This window comes from Mauremys reevesii, linkage group 1 (genome assembly GCF_016161935.1).
Source record: "Mauremys reevesii isolate NIE-2019 linkage group 1, ASM1616193v1, whole genome shotgun sequence".
Classification (NCBI taxonomy): Eukaryota; Metazoa; Chordata; order Testudines; family Geoemydidae; genus Mauremys; species Mauremys reevesii.
Window position 1 is genome coordinate 9177434 of NC_052623.1, and position 21845 is coordinate 9199278.

At 42.0% G+C, this 21845-nt stretch overlaps 2 protein-coding genes across 2 annotated transcripts; both read left to right on the plus strand.

Annotated features, from left to right (window-relative positions):
• Positions 1-3251: 3251 nt before the first annotated feature.
• Positions 3252-4235, plus strand: LOC120399738 (olfactory receptor 51G2-like). The gene has a single exon (XM_039528148.1). It carries the CDS (start codon positions 3252-3254, stop codon positions 4233-4235), a length of 984 nt encoding a protein of 327 aa, XP_039384082.1.
• Positions 4236-19253: 15018 nt separating this feature from the next.
• On the plus strand, positions 19254-20237 carry LOC120399898 (olfactory receptor 51G2-like). Its single transcript, XM_039528171.1, has one exon. It carries the CDS (start codon positions 19254-19256, stop codon positions 20235-20237), a length of 984 nt encoding a protein of 327 aa, XP_039384105.1.
• The last annotated feature ends 1608 nt before the right edge of the window (positions 20238-21845 follow it).

A 21845-nucleotide genomic window follows, 5' to 3' on the forward strand; every position in this document is an offset into this window, starting at 1 on the left:
CTATAAAACCATGATTGGTGTGGAGAAAGTAAAGTGTTATTTAGTCCTTGTCATAACACAAGAACTAGGGGCCAACAAATGAAATTAATAGGCAGTAGGTTAAAAACAAATAAAAGTAAGTATTTTTTTCACACAACACACTGTCAGCCTGTGGAATTCCTTGCCAGAGGATGTTGTGAAGGCCAAGGCTATAACAGGGTTTAAAAAGAACTAGATAAATTCATGGAGGACAGGTCCATCAATGGCTATTAGCCAGGATGGGCAGGTGTGTTGTTCCTAGACTCTGTTTGCCAGAATCTGGGAATAGGTGACAGAGGATGGATCACTTGATCATTACCTGTTATGTTCATTTCCTCTGGGGCACCTGGCATTGGCCACTGTCAGAAAACAGGATACTGGGCTAGATGGACCTTTGGTCTGACCTAGTATGGCCGTTTTTATGTTCTTAATACTGAGAGGGGACATGATAACTGTTTTCAAGTACATAAAAACTTGTTACAAGGAGAAGGGAGAAAAATTATTCTCTTTAACCTCTTAGGACAGGACAAGAAGTAAAGGGCTTCAATTGCAGCAAGGGAGGTTTAGGTTGGATATTAGGAAAACCACCTAACTGTCAGGGTAGTTAAGCACTGGAATAAATTTCCTAGGGAGGTTGTAGATTCTCCATCATTGGAGATTTTTCAGAGCAGGTTAGACAAATACCTGTCAGAGATGGTCTAGATAATACGCAAGTCTGCCATGAGTGCAGGGAACTGGGCTAGATGACCTCTCAAGGTCCCTTCTAGTTTTATGATTCCATAATAGTATGCATGATATTTGGGCTCAATAAAGCACAGACACATCCAGGTCTGTCAGTCTGGCACCTTTCACAAGAACTAACTTCTCTTTGAGAAAAAAAAATGCCCACTCAATTCCTGACCGAGAACAGGTCAGTGACTTTCCTCTCACTCACATAATTACACCCTTTAAACCAGCTCTGAGATGGATGACTGCTAAATATTCCAAAATGTTTTGTGAATTGGGTTACCCCTTATTCCTGGAAGCTGCACCAGTGAAAAACTTTATCTTTTAAGTATTTTCTATTTGTGCTGGTCGAGCTAAAACATGTAACAGTGAGATCCACTGTGATTCCCAGTTGATTAACTCATCCTCAAGAGCTTTTACCAGGTGCGGTATAAATACTTCCACATTACGTGCCTGACAGAACGAGGGAATGTTTCTGCACAGAGCGTTCAAGCTCTGCTTCCTCAGGAGTAGATGATGAACCCTCTCCAGCTTCTATTTTAGTGGCTTGGTAAGTGCGCTGTTCGTATTGCATCGATTTCAGTTATATTAATAGCAGTCTCAACTGGTCTCAACTGCTTGAAACATTTAATCTTTAACCAACGAGAGCTGCACATTTTTATTATCAGCATCATTATTCGTTATTTTATTCAGGACCCAACCCCCTAGGAAGATTGATCCCTGCCTTCTGGCACCTGCAATCGAAGGCGCAAACAGTGGTGCAAACATTACCTTTGTAGGCTGGAATTGTCAGGAGTGAGGAACCCAAACCCCAGTGAAAGTGAGCTTGTTTTTTTAACTCTCTGTGGCACTTTTCCATGAGTGCCATTGGCTTGCCTGCAGCTGTGTATGGTGACAAGGAATGTAGGAATGGCCATACCACGTCCAAACAGTGGTCTATCTAAACTCATAACCTGACTGACAGTGACTAGCACCAGACACTTAACAGAAAGGCATGCAAGTAACCCCGGATTGGCAAATACTGAATAATCTGACTATAGTTTCTAGCCTATGGGAGACTGTGCTGTGACCTCTGAAAGAGAGACATACACTCTCTTTGCTTCCTACAGCTTCCAGAGGCATGGCACTTGCTTGGCATATAATACCTCCCAGAGTATCTGCTGGGATATCCTAAGTGGGATAATCAAGCTCTTTATCTTTGTTCCATCAGAACTTAATCTCAATGCGGGTTTAGCCTGGGTAAGGGATAGTTTGGCCAGTTGATGACCCTAGGAGTATGCACACACCTAAGGATAGGGTTTTTTTCACAGTAAACGGGTGCACATGGCAAAATTCCAGATTGAGGAATGTACCGTATTTTTCCGTGTATAAGACACTACTTTTTCCTAAAATCATTAGACTAATAATTGAGGGTCGTCTTATACACGGAAGTAAGTTTTTTTTATGTTTAAAATATTGATTTCTGAATTTTGGGTTAGAAAAGTGGCGGTCATCTTATACATGGGGGCGTTTTATACACAGAAAAATACGGTAAGTGGTGCATAGGTCATGTGTTGGCTCTCTGCACAGGGGTGGATTTCACCCAACGTGAGCAAAGGGGGCATCTTGAATGAAGACAGCACATGGGCAACATTCACAGTTTTCAGTGGCTCCCTTCCCCTCCAACAATAACATCGTGTACACAGGCTGGTGTTTATAGCTAAAACACAGCAGAGCTGGGTTTCGTTCCCTGTTCTGCCACAGCCTCCCTTGGGTCACTCTCAGTCATAACTGAGTAGTTTGTACAAATGCTTCTCAGCCCATGCACCATTCACTATGCACATAATTGTTTTCCTCTCAGAAGATTTTAAAATAGCTAAACCATTTACTTTTTTAAGATGGATCCAAGCTAAAGAGTTGAGATCTGGGTCCAGACTGAAACCTCGTTCCAGAGTGCAGGGGTGTTCTGATCCAGTGTTTTGGTTCAGGTCGACTCTGCTTTTCTTATGTTCCATTTAACAATTTGAGTTCATACAACGCTTCATATTCTCTTCATATTCTTCAACTCTTCCAGTCTAGTGAAGGGGCAGTCAGCTGAGAGCCGGGAGACCTGAGTTCTGTCACTGATCTCCTGCGTGGCCTTGCACAAGTTCCTTACCTGTTCTGTGCTTTAGTTTCCCCCTCAGTTAAATGAGGATCTACATCCTCCTTCCCATGAGTGTCAATGGACTTTGAATCAGACCCATAGACACTTGTGCTCTTTTGTAAATCACTTTGAGATTTATGAATGCAAAGCTCTATGTAAGCACGGGATATTATTAGTAATGGAGTTTTATAACTGATCTGGGGATCGGTGAGTACCACGAGGGTTTTTAATCAAGGTGCTGACTCCAACCTCTCTGTAGAGCAGTGGCAGGAAGAGCCAGATTTTCTGTCATGCTCTCACATATTTTTTAAAATGTTGTTTTTAATTGTAGGTAATGTGGTATTTTAAACTAACCAGAACCGCCCCCTCACCCCTGCACATCATGCCAACCTGCAACAAAACCGACATCAGTCCTGCAATGTTCCTCCTCGCAGCAATTCCAGGGCTGGAAGCTGATGGCCCCTGGATCTCCATCCCATTCTCTTCCCTCTACCTCATTGCAATTTTAGGAAATAGTCTGATTCTGTTTGTGATCAAGACACAGCAGAATCTCCATCAGCCCATGTACTTGTTCCTTTCTATGTTGTCTGTCACCGACCTTGGTTTATCTGTTTCCACCTTGCCAACAATGCTCAGCGTCTTCGTGTTTAACACCAGAGAAATTGGCATTGATGTCTGCCTGACCCAGGTTTTCTTTATTCACACTTTTTCCGTCATGGAATCCTCTGTACTATTAGCCATGGCATTTGACCGCTTTGTTGCAATACGCCACCCGTTGAGATACGCTTCAACTTTAACCAGTGCTAGGATAGGAAATATAGGGCTGGCGATAATAATCAGGGGTGCTGGTCTGCATATCCCAGCTGTCATTCTTCTCAAGAGGCTGCCCTACAGCAAGATCCAACCTCTTTCTTATTCATATTGTTTGCATCCAGATGTTATGAAGATGACCTGTGCAGATACTACGCCGAGCAGCTTCTATGGTCTGTTTATTGTCCTTTCTTCTTTTGGATTAGACTCAGTGCTCATAATTTTGTCTTACATCATGATCTTTAAGACTGTGCAGAGTATCACATCCTGGCAAGAGCGTCTCAAGCCACTGAACACCTGTGTCTCCCACATCTGTGCCACCCTGCTTTTCTATACCCCGCTGATCAGTTTGTCTATGATTCACAGGTTCCAGACAAAGGCTCTTCCTCAGAGTCAAATTCTTCTGTCTTATCTCCATTTCCTCCTCCCTCCGGTGATCAATCCCATTGTATACAGCATAAAAACCAAGGAGCTTCGTAAACGGATCATGAAGATCTTTCAAAACTATTCAACTAACAGGCTCCAGTGGGGCACTGAGTTGGTTCTGTCACACTAAGCCAGTGACGGTTAAGCAACCAGCAGGCTGATTGAACTAAAAGCAACCTTTAAGGACATATTAGAAAAGTATTGAAATGGTTAACAGGGATATTCCTTGTAGATATTTAGCAAAGCCATGGTAAATAGACTAGAATTCTTGAAATGTAGTCCTGTATTGTTAGAGAATCAGAAGTAGATACTAATCTTATTCATCTTGGTTAACTATATCTTATTAGAAGTTCAGCGATGTGATTTAATTAGCTTGCAGATGCTAAATTTCAGTTCCTGTCTTTAATGTTACATTACTATACTCTATTGATTCAGAGATGAAAAGGGGACATTAACGTTTAAATGAAACTTGTAGTGTAGTAATATCATTGTCTTTATTTCTTTTTGAAGTTTGTAGTAAACTACCTCGGAAACGTTTGAATGGTTAATTGCCTTATGCTAATCAATGCAACTAGTTATTGGTGTATGCCTAGGAAATAGAGATTTACTTCAAAGCAACCAAGGACATTACCTATTCTTCATCCAAGGAATGCCTGTAGTGATTATTTGCAGACAAGAGGCTAATCAGCTGAACTTCAGTTATAAAGGGATTTGGGGGCCTCATCCTTACTATCTCAGATCTGCTTAAACTTTGTCAGGGGAAGTTCAAGTCACAAGACTGAGGAATTCTGGATTAGCCCTGAAATTCTTATGGAAGAACTTGAACTAATGCTGCACATGGACTGCCTACTGGACTATGACTTTTTCCATGAATCCCAGAAGGATTTCTACAAATCAGCTGCCCCACCATGTCTGCTATGAAACTGACCTAAGAACTTGATTCATATCTGTATGTATAATGATTTTATACCACAATAACTCTCTTTCGTTTCCTTTTAAATAAATACATTAGTTAATAAGAATTGGCTGTAAGTGTGTATTTGGGTAAGATCTGAAATATTCATTTACCTGGTGTGTAATGTGTCCAATCTCTTGGTAGCAGTAGAACTTCTCTTGGGAATGGTAGAACTTTATAGATGGTGAATAAGATTTTAAATAACCCTCAATATATAGACTTGGTTGTCTGGGTGGGAGCCAAAGGTTGGATTGCTTAAAGGGAACTGTATTTTGGCTTCTTGGTAACCAATAAGGTATTATAGAAGCTGTTTTTTTTTTACTGGTTCAGTGAATCTAAGTATAAGAATAAGCCACCAGTTTTGGAGATTGTCTACCCTATTCCTTACAGTTTTCCCTGATTGAGTATTCTCAGTATAGCCCCTCCAGCAACTCTGGTTACAGAGTCCCTGTCTGGGTTCCCTCCCCACTCTGAACTGTGGGGTATAGATGTGGCGACCCGCATGAAAGCCCCCCTAAGTTTGTATTCCACTAGTTTAGGTTAAATCTTCCCCAAGGTACAATTACTTTCCTTGTCCTTGGACGGTGTTGCTGCCACCACCAAGTGATTTAGACAAAATTTCAAGAAAAGGGTCACTTGGAGTCCCTGTTCCCCAAAAATATTCCCTCAAGCCCCTTCACCCCCTTTCCTGGGGAGGCCTGAGAATAATGTGAGTACCGACCAGACCTTTGTCTCTAGGACACTGAAAATCAATCAGGTTCTTAAAAGAAGAACTTTACTTAAAGAAAAAAGAATCACACCTGCAAAAATCAGGATGGAAGGTAACTTTACAGGGTAAAGCTCAGCTTTAAAGTTACAAAAAAAAAGTAATAAAACTCCCTCTTAGCATAAGGAAAATTCACAAGCTAAAACAAAAGATCATCTAACACATTTCCTTGCCCTTACTTTCAATTTTTGTAATCTTAGATGCTCATTTCAGATATGTTTTCAGGATATGTTTTTACTGCCCGGTCTCTCTCTCCGCCCAGAGAGGGAACAACAAAGAGAGCACAAACAAAACCTCCCCGCCAAGATTTGAAAGTATTTTATTTCTTTACTGGTCCTTTTGGTCAGGTGCCAACCAGGTTATTTGAGCTTCTTAACCCTTTACAGGTAAGGATTCAGTACAGCTGCTCAGAAAGGATTTTATGCTACCCTTAGCTCTTTGTTTATGACACTCCCAAAAGGAAAGATTGTAGTGTTCACCCCACAAAATTCCAGTCAGCAAAACTTATGCCCTTAGAGCTTCTCTTTCATGAATAAGATATCTTGTTTCGTACAGGGACTTGGGGATGTTCAGTGGAATTCATATAAGGAAGACAGAGTTTTAAGGGAGAAAGATTACATGCATTCATTCCTAAACTAATAGGAGGTTGACTTGTAAATTCTTTAGAAACTCATTCTGCACTCAGAGAATAAGTGTTGGCTGAGGTTACACTGTGTTTTTCATACATACAGACGTTGTATCCCTGTTCTAAGGGCAAAACTTGACTAATCTTTAACTATGGCTTTGCTACTGATGCCTCCATAATAAAATGTAATTTTTCAGCATTGTTACCTTGCTCTTTATTGTAAATAATTGTTATTAATATTTACTTATTTGTTGAAATCCTTCCTTAATATGCCATTCTTTAATAAAATTTGCGTACCATGAAGCCTTCTGTTAAACTGTTCCCCAACATCTGCCATATGCATCTTTATAAATTATAAAGCTAGAAGGGACATAATGATCTAATCTAACTTCGTGTATAATAGATCATTGAATTACACCTAGCAATTCCTGCCTCAAGCCCAATAACGTGTCGTTGAAATATAAGATTTGTTGGAAAGACCCACTCAGGTCACCACTGTTGTATATGTCCATTGCAGTGGTTTTTTCTAGCCTTTCCCAGTCACCCAGAGAATCTCAGATCTGTATTTTGTCTCCATTGACAGCCCATTCCTGCCAGGCGAAGTGAGTACCTAATTCCAAACACTTCTCAGGCAGAGTGAACCCTTTTGTTTGTTTGGAAACCAATCTACACGTGCATTTGTTAGCCGAAAGGATTTGGTGAACGATTGGTCATATAAGCCCACATGGCATAGCTTCTAATAATTGATTGGTTGACCATCAAAATGACCAATAATGCTCCCCGCTCTCTCCTGAGAGTGCAGATTAGGCCCATGTATTTTGCAGTTTGGGTATCTGTCTAGGAACGAGACCTATCTCCCAGGTCTGGAGGCAGTGGGCCAGGTACCCAGCCTTTTTCCAGATCCTTTGCAGCAGAGGGGGCATTTGAGTTCTAAGGTTGAATTAGAAATCTTCCAACTTTTAAACAGAGGGGGCTCCAGCTGAAGTGCTTCTGCCTGTCACAAGGAGATTATCGCCTGGGGAGAAAGAGAAAGAGAGATGATCTCGCAGATACCAGGTCCTATGTAGGTCAATACCAATAACTTACATTCCACCCAAAAGATGATGGGCAGCTAGAGCAGATCTCAGATCACTGATATTAGTTGCTCAACACCATATATGCTGCTTAGCAAACAGGTCACTGCATTGTTGTGATGGGTTCCCTGGGGTGCAAACTCAGACTGGGGTACCACTGAGCCCTTAAACCTCTCCAGGTGCTGCACTTACACAGCCATCCACAGGCAGGGACACACCCAGCTGAGTTACATGAATGTTTTCATCAGCTACTTATGAGCCAAAATTAGAGAGACTCCAGCCAATTCCCCCAGTTCCTCAGCCTAGGACCTCAGAGATGTACATCTTGCTGTGGTCAGAAGCCTGACCATTTTAAATTTATTATTTACTCTGCCTATCTCTCAATATGGAGAGGACATGCACCAGCTCTTGTTCCTGAGCTGATTTCCCCAAGCTTTTCATGCAAAATACACAGGCTTAGATAAAATATAAAACAGATATATTAACTACAAAAAGATAGATTTTAAGTGATTATAAGTAGTAACTGTACAGGCAGATCAAAGTGGATTACGTAAGAAATAGAAGTAAAAACATAATCTGAGTTCTATAAACTAGACAAGATTTGAATCAAGCAGTGTCTAACCCTGATAAATAATACAAGCAGATCACGGATCTTCCATGATCAGGCTGGGACCAACTCCTCAATTCAGTCTTTCTTTGTGGGACACGTTTCCAGGTGTTGAATTGTGAGGGGAGTGAGGGCCAAGGGAGGATTTCACTATCCACATTGATGGACCTATCCTCTCTGAATTTATCTAGTTCTTTTTTTGAACCCTGTTACAGTTTTGGCCTTCACAATATCCTCTGGCAAGGAGTTCCACAGGTTGATTGTGTGCTGTGTGAAAAAATACTTCCTTTTATTTGTTTTAAACCTGCTGCCTATTAGTTTCAGTTGGTTAGCCCTAGTTCAAGTGTTACAAGAAGGAGTAAATAACACTTCCTTATTTACTTTCTCCACACTAGTCATGATTTTATAGACCTCTATATATCCCCCCTTAGCTATAGCTTTAGCAAGCTGAAAAGTCCCAGATGTGGTAATAGTTTTAAGAACATAAGAACATAAGAACGGCTGTACCAGGTCAGACCAAAGGTCCATCTAGCCCAGTATCTGTCTACCGACAGTGGCCAATGCCAGGTGCCCCACAGGGAGTGAACCTCTATCATATCCCCCCTTAGTCTTCTCTTTTCCAAGCTGAAGATTCCTAGCCTCTTTAATCTTTCCTCATATGGGACCCTCTCAAAACCCTAATCATTTTAGTTGCCCTTTTCTGAACCTTTTCTAGTGCTAGAATATCTTTTTTGAGGTGAGGAGACCACATCTGTACACAGTATTTGAGATGTGGGAGTACCATGGATTTATATAAGGGCAATAATATATTCTCAGTCTTATTCTCTATCCCCTTTTTAATGATTCCTAAAATCCAGTTTGCTTTTTTGACCACCTTTGCACACTGCGTGGACATCTTCAGAGAACTATCCACGATGACTCCAAGATCTTTTTCCTGACTCGTTGTAGCTAAATTAGCCCCCATCATGTTGTATGTATAGTTGGGGTTATTTTTTCCAATGTGCATTACTTTACATTTATCCACATTAAATTTCATTTGCCATTTTATCATCCCATATCAAAACACTGCTGACTTCTTTCAGCTTCCCCCATCCCCACACACCCTGTCACTTGGCCTTTCCGTGAATTCCATACTACCAGAAGATTCTGCAGCTTTCTGAAGCAAGGGGCTTTGTATTAGCCCTTTGTGAACAGGGTTCTTGATCAGTTTGAGAAACCAAAGCTCTGCTTTCAGAAAGCCAAAGACAAGGAGAAAAACTACAATGCTGACCTTTTTTTTTTCATATGTGCAGTGATCCAGGAGTAAAATGTATCTGATTTTGCTATGTCCAGTAATTCAGGAAGCCTGGAGGATAAACTAAACGTTTTAGTTGGAAAGTGATAAAACAGGAAATTGAGAACATTCTTGTTGGTGAGAGTTGTTAAACTATGTATTTTTGAGACCGCGACGCTGTATTAAAGTATGACCACAACCATTGAATCAAATTACTCACCATATTGCATAGTTGCTTTCCAGCTGGAGCTTTCAGAACAGACACTAACTGTTCACATAGTCGAAGATGTCAAAAAAGGTGTCGAGATTTCATGTTGGAGTTTTTGAAACAGATGAAACAGAGATTGCCACCAAATATTGAGGTGATTGAATTGCTTGCAGGACTCCATCCTTCTACTGCGCTCAGCTTGGCATGACTTAGATTGTCTGATATCTCATTTTTGCCATTGGTTTGTGGAGACTTTGGACAGTTGAAGCAGCAGCAGTAGATTTTTGCCTTTGATTCACTGGCCTTATGTTCAGGAAAACCAGGTTGAACAGTTTGGGGTTGAAGTTCTCGAACACACGGATTCTGCTGAGGACAAAGACTTTAGTGAACTTGGCTTGTTTGCTCTTTCATTACTCTCGCTACCTTTTAGCAGCACTGCAGTTGAATGATTGTTTTTTCAAATCAACTTGTTAAAAACAAAAATGCACCAACGAAAGGAATTATTGCACTGGTCACTGCTGATCTGTAGGACCAGCAGCAGTAGTATTCTACTCCCAACAAAGACAGTGAGGATGAAATGTTACCTTTTAGAGACTAACAGTAACAAACAAATTCAACTCAAAATATGGACATTTTCTACTAGCTACCAACCCTCATTCGGGATACAAGTACCAGTATTGAGGTTTTGATTTTGAATTTCACTGTCATCTCACAGCTTTGTGGTTAATGTGGACCAACTCCTGGTGGTGATTGTAGATTTTTTTTAAAAATATCTTATCCGTACAAAGTATCTAATGAAATCTTCCATTTCTTTCTTGATGTATAGGCCAATGTGTTAATTAAAAAAACCTCCTTCGTTTCAAGAAATACTTGGGGTTACTTTTAGGTTAGTTTTTAAGTCACTTTGGTCTATTATTGCAGTAGAAATCTGGCAACCCCAGAACCAGAGGGGCCCGGGAAGCAGCCCAGAAGGCAGAACTGGGCTGATGCCAGAGAAGCGGCACTGAGACAGACGATCCAGGGCTGGGCTGGAGGCAGAGCAGCATTGAGGCAGAGCTGGGGAGCTGCAGCTGGAGCAGACCAGATCTGGGAGCTGGGTTGGCACAGACCAGCTGTGCCTACGGGGAGCCAGAGCTGAGCTACAGGGGAGAGCAGCGAGGCCAGAGCCAGGATAGTGGACGCCGGCCTTGCCACAAGTAACACGGCAGTCGAGAAGAATAAACAGCTGGGGAGAGCAAGGAGGGGCCTTGGGTAGAGGGCCCAGCACAAGGAGAAGTCACCAGACAAGCGGGCCTCAAAGGGTGGATTCAGAAGGGAGGATGTGAATCTGATGGAAGGACAGATGTTAGGGAGAAGGGTTCTGCCACCTGCAGCCCGAGAGTGTGTGGCCATTGCCAGAGCAGGTGTCGGACCCACGGTATCACCACAGCATAGCCAGCACCTGGGCAAGAGGCCTGGGAGGTGTGAGGAACAAACTGGAAACATTTTTCACATCCCAGAGACAGCTGTTTGTGGGGTTTCCCATGCTCATGGAGTGTGGTTCCATGTTTCCTTGAACATTTCTCATTTTTTTTACAATTGCTGTTTAATAATTTATATTTGGATTGAATTTAGTGTAGTGATCAGTGGGTCAGGGAAGCGTCCAGTGTGAAGAGAGTGCCCCGGGGTGGGGACACCCTAGCCCTTATCCTAAGTGACTATGATGAGACTGGGTCTTCAGCCTGCCAGGAATCCTCAGCTGTGTCTCCATTTTGACACAGGAAAGTGGAAGGGGAATCCTTGAGATGAGGTAAGCTTCTGGGTATAGAGAGTGGGAGTAGGGACTCAGACCCTTTCACTAGCCAATTCCCCTTGTTGTATTTAATAAAATCACTTTTTACTTATTAATTAATCCAGAATATGTATTAATACCTGGGGGGGGAGGGGCAAACAGCTGTGCCTATCTCTCTCTCTGTCAGTGTTATAGAGGGTGAACAATTTATGAGTTTATCTTGTATAAGCTTTATACAGGGTAAAACGGATTTATTTGGGGTTTGGACCCCACTGGGAGCTGGGCATCTGAGTGTTAGAGACAGGAACACTTCTTAAGATGTTTTCAGTTACGTCTGCAGCTGTTGGGGGATGTGGTTCAGACCTGGGTCTGAGTTAGCAGCAGACTAGTGTGTCTGCTTCAAACCAGGGAGGTCACTGAAGTCCCAAGTTGGCAGTAGTCTCAGCATATCAGGTGGCAGTCCCAAGGGGTTTTCTGTGATCCAACCCATCACAGGAAGTGATGAGCTGCATCCCCCATTACCATGTCCACGCAGTGCCCATCTTTGCTCCAGGCTGCAGCCAGAGCTCGGGGCAGCTGTGAAGACCCGAGCCCTGGTGAAACCCTGGGCAGCAGAGCCCACAGGTTCAGCAGGTGGCAGGACCCGGGGGTGGTGGGCCTCTGGGGCTCAGAAGACCCTGTGGGAGTGGTGGGACACTGGGAGCAGCAGAACCTGCTGGGTCCATCAGCTGGACTGGCAGAGCCAGCGGGGACCTGGGGCCAGCCCTGGGCACAGGAACACCAGGTGCAAAACCTGGGAATGTTTCAGTATCCCCCACACTCCTACTTCCCAAGCCTAAGGATATTAGTGAATGGTGAAAAGATGTGTAACTTGTGAACTCTTCATATAAATGATAAAAGTTGAAATGTATAATTTTGGGAAGTGACTAATGCCCACAGGTAAGTCAAAAACACGGAGACCTGATAGAAGGGTCAGAATTTGGGAAAGCATGTGGACATGGAGACATTTTTTTTAATCCAGAAGGTGGAGAAAGCTTCCAGGGGAGAGGCTATTTTAGATTTGATTTTGAAAAATAGGGAGGAACTATGGTTGAGAATTTGAAAGTGGAAGGAAGCTTGGGTGAAAATGATCATGAAATGGTAAAGTTCATGACTCTAAGGAATGGTAGGAGGGAGAACAGCAAAATAAAGACAATGGATTTCAAGAAGGTAGACTTCAGCAAATTCTGGGAGTTGGTAGGCAAGATCCCATGGGAAGCAAGGCTAAGGGGAAAAACAACTGAAGACAGTTGGCAGTTTTCCAGAGACATTATCATGGGCGCAAGAGCAAACTATCCCACTGCATGGGAAAGAAATAGGTAGTATGGGAAGAGACCATTCTGAAGATCTTCAATGATCTAAACATAAAAAAAAATAAAAGTCCTACAAAAAGTGGAAACTAGGTCAAATTATAAAGGACAAATATAAACAAATAACACAAATATATAGGAACAAAATTAGAAAAGCCAGAGCACAAAATGAGATCAAACAAGCTAGAGACATAAAGGGTAACAAGAAGCCATTCTACAAATATATTAGAAGCAAGAGGAAGACCAAGGACATGGTAGACCTGTTACTCAACGAGGAGGGAAAACAATAACAGAAAATGTGGACATTGCAGAGATTCTTACTGATTTGTTTTGGTTTTCACCAAGAATGGTGGTGGTGAGTGGATGTCTAACATAGTGAATTCCAGTGGAAAATGATGTAGGATCAGAGGCTAAAATAGGGAAAGAACAAATTTAAAATTACTTAGACAAATTAGTTGTCTTCAAGTCACCATGGCCTAATGAAACGCATCCTAGAATATTTAAGCAACTGATTGAGGAGATATCTGGACATTAGCAATTATCTTTGAAAAGTCATGGAAGACAGGAGAGATTCAGGAAGACTGGAAAGAGGCAAATATAAATATAAAAAGGGAAATAAGGGCAACTCAGGGAATTACAGACCAGTCAGCTTAATTTCTGTACCCTGAAAGATAACGAAGCAAATAATTAAGGAATCCATTTGCAAACATCTGAAAGATAATAAGGCGATAAGTAATAGCATGGATTTGTCAAGAACAAACCATGTCAAATCAAATCAATGTCAATAGCTTCCTTTGACAGGCGAACAAGACTTGTGGATGGGGGGAAGTGGTAGACGTGGTATATCTTGACTTAAGTAAAGCTTTTGACACTGTCTTGCATGACCTTCTCGTAAACAAATTAGGGAAATAAAACCTAGATGGTGCTACTATAAAACCTAGATGGTGCACAACTGTTGGAAAGCAGTTTCCAGAGAATAGTTATTAATGGTTCACAGTGATGCTGGAAGGGCCCTACAGGGATCATTTCTGGGTTCAGTTCTGTTCAATATCTTCATCAGTGATTTAGATAATGGCATAGAGCAGGGTTCCCCAACGCGGTGCCCGCAGGCGCCATGGCGCCCGCAGGGGCATCTAAGTGTGCCCGAGTACTGGTCAGTGGACGAACATCCGCTGAAATGCCGCCAACAAGCTGTGTCATCCAGAGGCATCACTGACAAAATGCCGCCGATTTTCGGCGGCATTTCGGTGATGACACTGCTTGTTGGCAGCATTTCAGTGACAACGCCTATTGACGTTGCCGATTAGCAGTGGAATTTCGGTGGATGCTCATCTGCCGCCACGGTCCTCCGTGGCTTGTCGTCTAGCGCCCGCCAGATGAAAAAGGTTGGGGATGACTGGCACAGAGAGTACACTTATGAAGTTTGTGGACAATACCAACCTGTGAGGGGTTGCAAATGCTTTGCAGGATAGGATTAAAATTCAAAATGATCTGGACAACCTAGAGAAATCGTTTGAAGTAAATAGGATGAAATTCGATAAGGACAAATGCAAAGTACTCCATTTAGGAAGGAACAATCAGTCGCACACATACAAAATGGAAAATGACTGTCTAGGAAGGAGTACTGCAGAAAGGGATCTGGGGGACATAGTGGATCACAAGCTAAATATGAGTCAACAATGTAACACTGCTGCCAAAAAAAAGTGAACATCCTTCTGGGATGCATTAGCAAGAGTGTTGTAAGCAAGACATGAGAAGTAATTTTTCCACTCTACTCCATGTTGATTAGACCTCAACCAGAGTACTGTGCTCAGTTGTGGGTGCCACATTTCAGGAAAGATGTGGACAAAGGTCTAGAAAACATGACCTATGAGGGAAGATTGAAAGAACTGGGTTTGTGCAGTCTGGAAAAGAGAAGACTGAGAGGGGACATGATAACAGTTTTTAAGTACCTCAAAGGTTGTTACAAGGAGGAAGGAGAAAATTTTTTCTCCTTACCCTCTGATGATAGGACAAGAAGCAATGGGCTTAAATTGCAGCAAAGGAGGTTTAGGTTAGACATTAGGAAAAACTTGGGAATCCAGTGGGAGCGGCAATTGGTCGAACCTCCGGATGGGGCAGGTAAACAACCGGCCAGGCCCACCAGGGACTTTACCTGAACAAGTGGCAGCCACTGAGAACCACTGTTCTAGATAGTGCTGGTCCTGCCATGAGTGCAAGAGACTGGACTTGATGGCCACTCAGGGTCACTTCTAGTCCCATGATTGTATGATTCTAAGGAATCCTGCAGGACTGTGAAATTTCAGGACTACTAACTGCCATCTATAACCTATCATTTAAATCAGCTTCTGTACCAAATAACTGGAGGACAGCTCAGGTCACACCAATTTTTAAAATTGGCTCCAGAGGTGATCCCAGCAATTACAGTCCAGTAAGCTTGACTTCAGTCATGGGCAAACTTGTTGAAACTGAAGTAAAGAAAAAAATTCAGACATAGATGAACATAATTTGTTGGGGAAGAGTCAACATGGCTTTTGTAAAGGGAAATCACGCCTCACCAATCTACTAGAATTCTTTGATGGGGTCAACAAGCATGTGGACAAGGGGAATCCAGAGGATTTTGCATACTTAGATTTTCAGAGAGCCTTTGACAAGGTCCCTCACCAAAGACTCTTAAGCAAAGTAAACTATCATGGGATAAGAGGGAAGGTTCTCTCATGGATTGGTAACTGGTTTAAAGGTAGGAAACAAAGGGTTGGAATAAATGGTTAGTTTTCAGAATGGAAAGAGGTAAATTGTGGTGTCTACCAGGGGTCTTTACTGGGCCCAGTTCTATTTAACATATTCATAAATGATCTGGAAAAAGGAGTAAACAGTGAGGTGGCAAAATTTGAAGAAGACACAAAACTATTCAAGGTAGGTAAGCCCCAGGCAGCCTGCAAACAGCTACAAAAGGATCTCTTAAAACTGGATGACTAGGCAGCAAAATGGCAGATGAAATTCAATGTCGATAAATGCAAAGTAATGCACATTGGAAAATATAATTCCAATTATACTTATAAAATGATGGGATCTAAATTAGCTGTTGCTACTCAAGAAAGAGATCTTGGAGTCATTGTGGATAGTTATCTGAAAAACATCCACTCAATGTGCAGCAGCTGTCAAAGAAGTGAACAAAATGTTGGGAATCATTAAGAAAGGGACAGATAATAAGACAGAAAATATCATATTACCTCTGTCTAAATCTCTGGTACTCCCACATCTTGAATACTGCGTGCAGATATGGTCGCTCCTTCTCAAAAAATATATATATTGGAATTGGAAAAGGTTCAGAAAAGGGCAAGAAAAATATTAGGGGCATGCAACATGAGGAATGTATGAGGAAACATTAATAAGACTGGGACTTTTCAGCTTGGAAAAGAGATGACTTAGGGGGGATATAATAGAGGTCTATAAAACCATGATTGGTGTGGAGAAAGTAAAGTGTTATTTAGTCCTTGTCATAACACAAGAACTAGGGGCCAACAAATGAAATTAATAGGCAGTAGGTTAAAAACAAATAAAAGTAAGTATTTTTTTCACACAACACACTGTCAGCCTGTGGAATTCCTTGCCAGAGGATGTTGTGAAGGCCAAGACTATAACAGGGTTTAAAAAGAACTAGATAAATTCATGGAGGACAGGTCCATCAATGGCTATTAGCCAGGATGGGCAGGTGTGTTGTTCCTAGACTCTGTTTGCCAGAATCTGGGAATAGGTGACAGAGGATGGATCACTTGATCATTACCTGTTATGTTCATTTCCTCTGGGGCACCTGGCATTGGCCACTGTCAGAAAACAGGATACTGGGCTAGATGGACCTTTGGTCTGACCTAGTATGGCCGTTTTTATGTTCTTAATACTGAGAGGGGACATGATAACTGTTTTCAAGTACATAAAAACTTGTTACAAGGAGAAGGGAGAAAAATTATTCTCTTTAACCTCTTAGGACAGGACAAGAAGTAAAGGGCTTCAATTGCAGCAAGGGAGGTTTAGGTTGGATATTAGGAAAACCACCTAACTGTCAGGGTAGTTAAGCACTGGAATAAATTTCCTAGGGAGGTTGTAGATTCTCCATCATTGGAGATTTTTCAGAGCAGGTTAGACAAATACCTGTCAGAGATGGTCTAGATAATACGCAAGTCTGCCATGAGTGCAGGGAACTGGGCTAGATGACCTCTCAAGGTCCCTTCTAGTTTTATGATTCCATAATAGTATGCATGATATTTGGGCTCAATAAAGCACAGACACATCCAGGTCTGTCAGTCTGGCACCTTTCACAAGAACTAACTTCTCTTTGAGAAAAAAAAATGCCCACTCAATTCCTGACCGAGAACAGGTCAGTGACTTTCCTCTCACTCACATAGTTACACCCTTTAAACCAGCTCTGAGATGGATGATTGCTAAATATTCCAAAATGTTTTGTGAATTGGGTTAGCCCTTATTCCTGGAAGCTGCACCAGTGAAAAACTTTATCTTTTAAGTATTTTCTATTTGTGCTGGTCGAGCTAAAACATGTAACAGTGAGATCCACTGTGATTCCCAGTTGATTAACTCATCCTCAAGAGCTTTTACCAGGTGCGGTATAAATACTTCCACATTACGTGCCTGACAGAACGAGGGAATGTTTCTGCACAGAGCGTTCAAGCTCTGCTTCCGCAGGAGTAGATGATGAACCCTCTCCAGCTTCTATTTTAGTGGCTTGGTAAGTGCGCTGTTCATATTGCATCGATTTCAGTTATATTAATAGCAGTCTCAACTGGTCTCAACTGCTTGAAATGTTTAATCTTTAACCAATGAGAGCTGCACATTTTTATTATCAGCATCATTATTCGTTATTTTATTCAGGACCCAACCCCCTAGGAAGATAGATCCCTGCCTTCTGGCACCTGCAATCTAAGGCGCAAACAGTGGTGCAAACATTACCTTTGTAGGCTGGAATTGTCAGGAGTGAGGAACCCAAACCCCAGTGAAAGTGAGCTTGTTTTTTTAACTCTCTGTGGCACTTTTCCATGAGTGCCATTGGCTTGCCTGCAGCTGTGTATGGTGACAAGGAATGTAGGAATGGCCATACCACGTCCAAACAGTGGTCTATCTAAACTCATAACCTGACTGACAGTGACTAGCACCAGACACTTAACAGAAAGGCATGCAAGTAACCCCGGATTGGCAAATACTGAATAATCTGACTATAGTTTCTAGCCTATGGGAGACTGTGCTGTGACCTCTGAAAGAGAGACATACACTCCCTTTGCTTCCTACAGCTTCCAGAGGCATGGCACTTGCTTGGCATATAATACCTCCCAGAGTATCTGCTGGGATATCCTAAGTGGGATAATCAAGCTCTTTATCTTTGTTCCATCAGAACTTAATCTCAATGCGGGTTTAGCCTGGGTAAGGGATAGTTTGGCCAGTTGATGACCCTAGGAGTATGCACACACCTAAGGATAGGGTTTTTCACAGTAAACGGGTGCACATGGCAAAATTCCAGATTGAGGAATGTAGGTAAGTGGTGCATAGGTCATGTGTTGGCTCTCTGCACAGGGGTGGATTTCACCCAACATGAGCAAAGGAGGCATCTTGAATGAAGACAGCACATGGGCAACATTCACAGTTTTCAGTGGCTCCCTTCCCCTCCAACAATAACATCGTGTACACAGGCTGGTGTTTATAGCTAAAACACAGCAGAGCTGGGTTCTGTTCCCTGTTCTGCCACAGCCTCCCTTGGGTCACTCTCAGTCATAACTGAGTAGTTTGTACAAATGCTTCTCAGCCCGTGCACCATTCACTATGCACATAATTGTTTTCCTCTCAGAAGATTTTAAAATAGCTAAACCATTTACTTTTTTAAGATGGATCCAAGCTAAAGAGTTGAGATCTGGGTCCAGACTGAAACCTTGTTCCAGAGTGCAGGGGTGTTCTGATCCAGTGTTTTGGTTCAGGTCGACTCTGCTTTTCTTATGTTCCATTTAACAATTTGAGTTCATACAACTCTTCATATTCTCTTCCTATTCTTCAACTCTTCCAGTCTAGTGAAGGGGCACTCAGCTGAGAGCCGGGAGACCTGAGTTCTGTCACTGATCTCCTGCGTGGCCTTGCACAAGTTCCTTACCTGTTCTGTGCTTTAGTTTCCCCCTCAGTTAAATGAGGATCTACATCCTCCTTCCCATGAGTGTCAATGGACTTTGAATCAGACCCATGGACACTTGTGCTCTTTTGTAAATCACTTTGAGATTTATGAATGTAAAGCTCTATGTAAGCACGGGATATTATTAGTAATGGTGTTTTATAACTGATCTGGGGATCGGTGAGTATCACGAGGGTTTTTAATCAAGGTACTGACTCCAACCTCTCTGTAGAGCAGGGGCAGGAAGAGCCAGATTTTCTGTCTTGGTCTCACGTATTTTTTAAAATGTTGTTTTTAATTGCAGGTAATGTGGTATTTTAAACTAACCAGAACCACCCCCTCACCCCTGCACATCATGCCAACCTGCAACAAAACCGACATTAGTCCTGCAATGTTCCTCCTGGCAGGAATTCCAGGGCTGGAAGCTGATGGCCCCTGGATCTCCATCCCTTTCTCTTCCCTGTACCTCATTGCAATTTTAGGAAATAGTCTGATTCTGTTTGTGATCAAGACACAGCAGAACCTCCATCAGCCCATGTACTTGTTCCTTTCTATGTTGTCTGTCACCGACCTTGGTTTATCTGTTTCCACCTTGCCAACAACGCTCAGCATCTTCGTGTTTAACACCAGAGAAATTGGCATTGATGTCTGTCTGACCCAACTTTTCTTTATTCACACTTTTTCCGTCATGGAATCCTCTGTACTATTAGCCATGGCATTTGACCGCTTTGTTGCAATACACCACCCGTTGAGATACGCTTCAACTTTAACCAGTGCTAGGATAGGAAATATAGGGCTGGCGATAATAATCAGGGGTGCTGGTCTGCATATCCCATCTGTCATTCTTCTCAAGAGGTTGCCCTACAGCAAGATCCAACCTCTCTCTTATTCATATTGTTTGTATCCAGATGTTATGAAGATGACCTGTGCAGATACTACGCCCAGCAGCTTCTATGGTTTGTTTGTTGTCCTTTCTTCTCTTGGATTAGACTCAGTGCTCATAATTTTGTCTTACATCATGATCTTTAAGACTGTGCAGAGTATCACATCCTGGCAAGAGCGTCTCAAGCCACTGAACACCTGTGTCTCCCACATCTGTGCCACCCTGCTTTTCTATACCCCGCTGATCAGTTTGTCTATGATTCACAGGTTCCAGACAAAGGCTCTTCCTCAGAGTCAAATTCTTCTGTCTTATCTCCACCTCCTCCTCCCTCCGGTGATCAATCCCATTGTATACAGCATAAAAACCAAGGAGCTTCGTAAACGGATCATGAAGATCTTTCAAAACTATTCAACTAACAGGCTCCAGTGGGGCACTGAGTTGGTTCTGTCACACTAAGCCAGTGACGGTTAAGCAACCAGCAGGCTGATTGAACTAAAAGCAACCTTTACGGACATATTAGAAAAGTATTGAAATGGTAAACAGGGATATTCCTTGTAGATATTTAGCAAAGACATGGTAAATAAACTAGAATTCTTGAAATGTAGTCCTGTATTGTTAGAGAATCAGAAGTAGATATTAATCTTATTCATCTTGGTTAACTATATTTTATTAGAAGTTCAGCGATGTGATTTAATTAGCTTGCAGATGCTAAATTTCAGTTCCTGTCTTTAATGTTACACTACTATACTCTATTGATTCAGAGATGAAAAGGGGACATTAACGTTTAAATGAAACTTGTAGTGTAGTAATATCATTGTCTTTATTTCTTTTTGAAGTTTGTAGTAAACTACCTCGGAAACATTTGAATGGTTAATTGCCTTATGCTAATCAATGCAACTAGTTATTGGTGTATGCCTAGGAAATAGAGATTTACTTCAAAGCAACCAAGGACGTTACCTATTCTTCATCCAAGGAATGCCTGTAGTGATTATTTGCAGACAAGAGGCTAATCAGCTGAACTTCAGTTATAAAGGGATTTGGGGGCCTCAATCTTACTATCTCAGATCTGCTTAAACTTTGTCAGGGGAAGTTCAAGTCACAAGACTGAGGAATTCTGGATTAGCCCTGAAATTCTTATGGAAGAACTTGAACTAATGCTGCACATGGACTGCCTACTGGACTATGACTTTTTCCATGAATCCCAGAAGGATTTCTACAAATCAGCTGCCCCACCATGTCTGCTATGAAACTGACCTAAGAACTTGATTCATATCTGTATGTATAATGATTTTATACCACAATAACTCTCTTTCGTTTCCTTTTAAATAAATACATTAGTTAATAAGAATTGGCTGTAAGTGTGTATTTGGGTAAGATCTGAAATATTCATTTACCTGGTGTGTAATGTGTCCAATCTCTTGGTAGCAGTAGAACTTCTCTTGGGAACGGTAGAACGTTATAGATGGTGAATAAGATTTTAAATAACCCTCAATATATAGACTTGGTTGTCTGGGTGGGAGCCAAAGGTTGGATTGCTTAAAGGGAACTGTATTTTGGCTTCTTGGTAACCAATAAGGTATTATAGAAGCTGTTTTTTTTTACTGGTTCAGTGAATCTAAGTATAAGAATAAGCCACCAGTTTTGGAGATTGTCTACCCTATTCCTTACAGTTTTCCCTGATTGAGTATTCTCAGTATAGCCCCTCCAGCAACTCTGGTTACAGAGTCCCTGTCTGGGTTCCCTCCCCACTCTGAACTGTGGGGTATAGATGTGGCAACCCGCATGAAAGCCTCCCTAAGTTTGTATTCCACTAGTTTAGGTTAAATCTTCCCCAAGGTACAATTACTTTCCTTGTCCTTGGACGTATTGCTGCCACCACCAAGAGATTTAGACAAAATTTCAGGAAAAGGGTCACTTGGAGTCCCTGTTCCCCAAAAATATTCCCTCAAGCCCCTTCACCCCCTTTCCTGGGGAGGCCTGAGAATAATGTGAGTACCAACCAGACCTTTGTCTCTAGGACACTGAAAATAAATCAGGTTCTTAAAAGAAGAACTTTACTTAAAG